The 7201-nt window shown below is 36.3% G+C and overlaps 2 protein-coding genes across 3 annotated transcripts in view; both read left to right on the plus strand.

The window, feature by feature from the left end:
• The window catches only part of kctd16b (potassium channel tetramerization domain containing 16b), a 187629-nt gene that overhangs the window by 65342 nt on the left and 115086 nt on the right, over window positions 1–7201 (plus strand). The gene's annotated exons all lie outside the window — the stretch shown is intronic.
• On the plus strand, window positions 129–6466 carry yipf5 (Yip1 domain family, member 5). The gene is made up of 6 exons (XM_037687900.1): window positions 129–233; window positions 1488–1605; window positions 1930–2102; window positions 2690–2835; window positions 3240–3421; window positions 5354–6466. The coding sequence occupies exons 2-6, from the start codon at window positions 1496–1498 to the stop codon at window positions 5514–5516; spliced, it is 774 nt and encodes a 257-aa protein (XP_037543828.1). The 5' UTR covers window positions 129–233; window positions 1488–1495; the 3' UTR covers window positions 5517–6466.

The raw sequence follows: 7201 nt of genomic DNA on the forward strand, positions 1-7201 counted from the left end.
TATGGAATTGTTTTGTACCTTTTTTAAATGAATAAACTTTATACCATACCATGTTTTAATGAAATTAAACGATTTGTATATGAAGTACTAATCTTTATCTATAGATGGCGCTGCATTGCCTACAACGCGTAATGTGTCTTGTCCCTTACAACTTCCCGTACCCCACCTTTCTCTTGACACGTAGCAACCACTGTCAAGTTGGCAGGGCTCTAGAGTTGTCCGCTGGCACACAGGCAAGTCACTGTGTTATGATGCTTTTTGATAATGAAGATAAAGGTTACGTTGTAATGAATTAAGTAAAATAAAACGCACTGGATGCAATATTTATAAGTTACGGCTTTACGACCGTTAAAGCTAACAAACTAGCTGAGTGAACGGGTAGCCAGGCTGATGGAAAAGATGCTAACAGCTAGTTTGAAACAATCATGTCGATTTCGCTTTTCCAAGTAGCTTGATAGTTTGTACACCTAATGGTTAAGATCCACAAAACGGTTTACAGCATGTATTTTGGTTTTTATTTGTGAAGGCGGAAGCATTTTTTTTTAAAGAAGCTACAGTTATCCCTAACAAGCTAACGCTGCTCTCGTCGCTAGTGTTGACATAAATAAAACAGTCATTTTTCGGTGAGTTTTGGAAACACTGAAATGAGACTTGAGACAATTATTTGGACACTTGCTTATAATGTGTACCTTGATTGTTAATCTATAAGCTTTGTTAAAAACAATACGCATTGAAATGTTGCATCCTTTAACGTCATTAATAAACTTTGCGTTCAACTCCTTCACTTTTGCTGACTTTAGTTGTTGACAAACTTTTGCTTTTTGTGTTTTGAGCTAAATACGGTTGAGATCAGATATTTAGTTTGGCTGTTACAATATATCCATTTACTTACCTTTTAAAAAAAAGAATTATGTGGATCACGTTATATTCCAAACACCATAATGTATTTATCTGTTGTTGTTTTCAGTGCAAGGCAGTTTGCATGTTTTACAGATGATGATGTTTGTTCTACTTTTGAATAACTATTCGCATTTATAAAAATTTATATCCTTGATTTTTATACAAATATAACTGAAAGAAGACACATATTTTCATAAAACAGAAATTGGCTTAATTTAGTGTTAATTCTTCAAAGATGTTTTTATTTTAAAGCCTTTTTTTCTAATATTGCCTTACGTTTTATGTGTAAATATGTTTAAATCTAAATTAATGGCAGCACCGTTTACCAAAATTTAAATAATTAAACCAAAGCTCTCTGACTAAATGACTAAACTTCTAGTTGGTGGCTAAATATTCCTAAACGTGGATGTAGTTGTTTAGATTCTTATTGTGTTTTCAGGTTCACTCAAAATAAAACTTCTAAAATGCCCTTAAAATGATTACTTGGATACTTACTAGTAATTATGTAAGATGCAAACCAATGGGAAAAAAATCCGAAATCTCTTAAATGATTCATATTTTCATTTATGTCATTTTGTTGCCAACAGAGCAAGAAATGTCGGGGTTTGATAACTTCAACACAGACTTTTACCAGTCCAGCTACAGTGTAGAGGACCAAAACCAGGGTGGCTATGGCTACAGCAACTCAGAAAACCCTTACAACAAGTAAGAAAAAAAATTGGTTCTGTCCAATTCTCCTCTAGTCATTGATTTGGAAATCATATCTGTAAATTGCCAATGCAAGAGCTTAAACCTACTCTGAGACATTTTTAAGCCTCTGCTTAAACCATATTTGATGTTGATGTTTTAAGTGATGAGTAGATATTGCAAAATCTGTGTGTATATGAGGAAGATGTTTTTTTTGTAGAATACATTACTTTGTTACATGCTATGATTCATGTTTTTTTTTTTTTTCTCAAGTGCCAGCTGATGCAGGGTTTTTTATACTGTTTTGTGTCTCATCAATCACTGTCAACATACATTTCCCAGGCCATACGGTCAGTACGATTACTCCCAGCCCATGGGCTATTCTACCCCAGGAATGATGCAGCCTCAGCAGCCGTACACAGGACAAATCTTCCAGCCTACACAGACTTACAACCCATCCACATCACAGTCCATGTACAGTAACAGCTTCGATGATGAGCCGCCACTGCTAGAAGGTAAATGAAAGAGCATGATTACTAAAACATTTTGGGTGTAGCAAACTGCTTGTTGTGGGTGTGTGTGTGTTTTTTTATTTTTTTCCATGAATATTTCACAACACTAAGTCTTGATACTATCACTTGGTCAAGTGGCTGTATAAATCAACTGACGTGTCGATTTAGTCATGCGAGCGTTTGCTTTTTCAGGTGTTTATTCATTATTTGTTGCATTTAAAAGTTGTACAGTTTCCTTCGGAATAATTTCAAGTTCCTGGAAGAGAAACTGTGCAATTATTACACTGCTTTAGAACATTTGTATTTTATATCTTTACTATCGTTTTATTTTATTAAACCTTTATTTAACGAGATAGAGTTCACTGAGATTAAAAACGTATTTTTGCGAGAGACCTGGCCAAGATTTGCAGCAGCACAAAGATAATAAATCCACATACAGTATTTCAAAACACGAGTATAATTCATCATGGTTAATAAAAGATGGGGGTGAAAAACACCCATAAAAATTGTATGACTATATTGTATAATTGTTTAAAAGTGTTTGGTCACTGCTGTGGTATTCTAAAGGTGTCATTTTTGTCCCCTCTTAGAATTGGGCATCAATTTTGACCACATCTGGCAGAAGACTCTGACAGTGCTCCATCCCATGAAAGCAGCAGATGGCAGCATCATGAACGAGACAGACCTGGCTGGTCCGATGGTCTTTTGTTTGGCCTTTGGGGCGACACTCCTCTTGGTAAATCACCGGGTAGATTCTGATGTCAAAAGAAAATACAGATTGCATTTTGATAGTTACATATGTTTTGTCCTTTTGGTTCTATACTACAGCCATTCATCAAAACGATTTACCTAGCACACATGAAGAGTACCTAAATACTTCTTTACCCATTCTAATGCTTATTCTGGTGCAGTTTTTGTCTCATGTAATCAGCTCAACTATACACTAAATAAGTGACTTACTTTGAGTCACATTGAAGCAGAACCACGACAGCTTGTTAGTGAGATGTGTCATTTCACCCTTTGCTTTCTAACTTACTCAGATTAATGTTAAAACCTGGAAGTTTATATGGCATTTCCTCATTTATGTTTTTAAACCATACGTATGAGTCTTTATGTGCATTTTCTTTTTTCTGCTTCCAGTCAGGTAAAATCCAGTTTGGTTACGTGTACGGCATCAGTGCGATCGGCTGCCTCGCAATGTACTGTCTGCTCAACCTCATGAGCATGACGGGCGTGTCCTTCGGCTGCGTGGCTAGCGTGCTGGGATACTGCCTCCTCCCCATGATCCTCCTCTCCAGCTTTGGAGTCCTCCTCTCATTACAGTGAGTTTGCAGCGAAACAGTTTATGCTCTGAAACGTAGTGTCGTTTGTTTATAGGTCAGAATGCACAAAACTCTTGTCCACAGACTCTTAAACCAAATCAAATTCATGTCACAATACTTTGTTTCACTCCACTTGCCATATTATCATTTTAGATCAGATCAAATTCTTGAAATTGGGACTCAGGTGATTTTTAAAATAATCTCATACTTAAAATTTCCAGTAATAGAAATAATTGGAATAAAAAGTAAAACTACACTGAACAAGGTTGAACAATGTGTTTAAAAGTATGGAACACCAAAATGCCCAGAAGTAGAAGAAGGATGGCAGAGTTGCATGAACCCCTCAGTTTGATCTGCTGAAGTTACCTGAGCTGAACGAAGTTCATGCAGCTGCCATCCTTCATGACTGTTGGCCTAGCATGTCCCTGCTAGCTGTTATGGCTAGCTGTGCCAGTGAGCAGCAGGCAAACTAATGGATGTGAAGGATCAGCCAGTGGGCGTGCAGGTCCAACCCACTGACGTTGATTGACGGCTGAAGTCATTCTGCTGAAAAGTCATTATGAAATAAATAAGCCGTTATCAAAAACATCATTATGAAATAAAATAATAAAAATGAATATTTTCTTATTTCATATTGTTTTATTTATTTAATTTTGAGCATTTTGATGTTCCATATAAAAGGGCCTCTAACAGACTGAAAATAAAAAACAGTTGTAAAAGCTGCAAAAACAAAATCAAATGAAGAGATTTAAATAGGAGAAAACATATTAAAGTTAAATATCCAGGTGAACTGAACATCTGTTTCCTGTGCGATACAGGCAGTTCGTGTTGGTGTAAACAGCATTATTGTAAGTAAATAATGTTTGAAAATTACCGTAATTTCTGGACTATAAGCTGCTACTTTTTTCACACACTCTGACCACCGCAGCTTATACAATGCTGCGGCTAATTTATGGATTTTATTTATTTTTTAACGGGCTAACGAGATTCCTGCTGCCAAAACATTTAGCCTCATCACACCCAGGCGCTCGCATAGCTGCATGTCTCTCCTGTGGGGCGGGTCCTCGTGACTCAATGAGACGACCTGTATAGATAAAGTTTAAAACATTAAGTCTGACCAATGAAATTAGCAAACAGATCACAGGTCACCCCCTCCCCATTTTGCATAATGAAATGTTTGCAGCCACTTGACGTCAGTGTGAATCGTACATTTAAAGTGACACTTCGAGCTCGGTGGGAGGCTTGGATGACTAGAGGCGAGAAATCGTTTACCACAACTGGCCGCAGGCTCAGAGCAACTTTAGCTCAACTCTGCCAGTGGATCCTGAGAGCGGAACAGGGTAAAACCTGTATCACCAACAGGTTTCGAAAAGCAGCTGCGTGATGGAGCACGTGCAGTGCACAGGAGGAAGGAAGATCAAAAAAACATTTTATGTATTTGTGTTTGGTATGTATTTAATTAGGAGTTTTAAAAAATATTTCTGCGTAAATATCTCATGTTCAGTGTGGACACCCACGGCTTATAGACAAGCGCTGCCTATATATGTACTTTGTTTGTTTGTGTGTGTGTGTGTGGGCGTGGCTCATATTCAGGTGCGCTCAATAGTCCGGAAGTTATGGTACCTGTTGAGTCATCCAGAGAATGATGTAGCTTTCATTATTTTTGTTTAGTGTTTATGATCAAATTGTTTTCCATTGTCATTGCTGCTGTGAACCATAAACCAAACCGTAAATGGAAAAGTTTTTAACGACCGAGCTGTGAGTTTGGGGAACAGACTTACTTGCCTAAAGTCATTCCCTAATTTGTTTACATAATGAACTCAGTTTAACCGACACAATCAAGTGGATTTTGTCATTTGTTGCAAGATTCAGATATTTAGTAAAATTGCTTTAGAATGATCCAGGCTAACTTTCTGATTTTGTCTTTTTTAGGGGTATGATGGGGATTATACTAACGGCAACAATCATTGGCTGGTGCAGTTTCTCAGCCTCGAAGATCTTCATCTCAGCTTTGGCCATGGACGGGCAGCAGTTACTGGTTGCTTACCCCTGTGCTCTGCTATATGGAGTGTTTGCACTCATTTCTGTCTTCTGAAAAGAAAAATCATCATTGCACAACAGTTCAAAATAGCAGCTCCCAAATTTCTGTCATTTCAGTCTAATTAGCACCGTGTAATTAGTGTAATTACTGACTAATTACACAGTTGCTACAGAAAAATGGGTGCTGCTGCCATCGAAAACACTTTTTTTTCTTCTTCTTAATAAGCCGCCGCCTCCCACCACATTCCAACTTGATCTTGTGAAGGCTGGAGTGCATCGTGACTCTCCTCTGAAGCTCGCTCCCTTCATGCATCTTAAAGTAGAGGACTGTGGAACACATTTGATGGAAGATAACACTCGTGGACCATGGTCAGCATTATGTGAGCTTAGTTCAGTCCAAGGATTCTTTTATGAAAGGACACGGAAGAGCAAAAAGCGAGCAATATTTTCACACAGTGGAGACTGTTTGATTTTGACACAGATGTGGAGAAAGGTTCCTAATTGTGTTTTTATGAAGGACAAAGTTAATAAAATGCCATAAATCATGATTTTATTTTCCTACGCCTTTTCTGGCGAACACCCACAGATTCTACAAGAGCAAGACGTCAGTCTACACAACAGCAGCTTCTGCTCCTTTATCCTTAAAAATATTAAATAAAAGTTGCTGTTCTCCTTAATATTCTTCTTTTTTTTTTTTTATCCAGGGCTGAGGAGCTGTGAAGTCCACTAGTCGTATCATCTGACAAACATCAGCTCTGCTATTCCTCATGTATTTAATCTTTTGAGGATTCTTTGCTTTTCCACAAGAGACAACCAGAAACATTCATTGTCGACCTCCAAACAGATTTGATTAAATAACTAATTTGTCAGAAACTCAGTACATCTGTCTAGACTCGGACCTTCCCATATTATTTTTTTTTGTCGTTCTCTCACATCATACCTGATTTTAGAAGCTGTTTGCCCCGTACGCTTTAATGTCATCTGTCGTTCATGTCTTCATGCACATTAAAGTTGTTTTTGAAGATTTTCTGCCTCATCATTAAAAGCTTTTTTATAAATCGGTGATAAGACCTAAACTGTGGTTAAGTTTAGCATTTTCCAGGTCTGGATAAGGAAAATGACCTGGAAAGGGTTCTGATTATGGGCATGTCTGACTCAGAGGAGACCCAGTGGAAGACCCGGGACACGCTGGGGAGACCGTCTCTTGGCTGATCTGGGAACAGTCCTCCCAGAACAGCTGGATGAAGCTGTTGCCTCTGCCAAAACTTCTATTTACAAATTTTATTCAATAATTTTCTAACCTTTTTTTTTAATTACATGTGTGTATATATATATTTATTTATATATATATGTGTGTGTATATATATATATATGTATATATATATACACATTCATATATATGTATATATATGAATATGTGTATATATGTATATATATTTATATGTATATATTTATATGTATATATATGTGTGTATGTATATATTTATGTGTATTTATATGTATATATATGTGTGTATATATGTATATATATGTGTGTGTATATATATGTATATATATGTGTGTATATATATATGTATATATTTATGTGTGTATATATATATATGTATATATTTATATGTGTATATACATGTATATATTTATGTGTATATATATATGTATATATTTATATGTGTATGTATATATTTATATGTATATATATTTATATGTGTATATATTTATATGTATATATATATATATATA

The sequence above is a fragment of the Nematolebias whitei genome, chromosome 14 (genome assembly GCF_014905685.2).
Source record: "Nematolebias whitei isolate Nwh7 chromosome 14, NemWhi1, whole genome shotgun sequence".
NCBI lineage: Eukaryota > Metazoa > Chordata > Actinopteri > Cyprinodontiformes > Rivulidae > Nematolebias > Nematolebias whitei.

What these genes read in the sequence shown, in the direction of transcription:
- yipf5 (XM_037687900.1), top strand. Translation starts at nt 1,496, where the DNA reads ATGTCGGGGTTTGATAACTTCAACACAGACTTTTACCAGTCCAGCTAC. An exon ending in TGAGCCGCCACTGCTAGAAG is followed by an intron (nt 2,103 to 2,689) that starts GTAAATGAAAGA and finishes GTCCCCTCTTAG; the next exon opens with AATTGGGCATCAATTTTGAC. An exon ending in GGAGTCCTCCTCTCATTACA is followed by an intron (nt 3,422 to 5,353) that starts GTGAGTTTGCAG and finishes TGTCTTTTTTAG; the next exon opens with GGGTATGATGGGGATTATAC.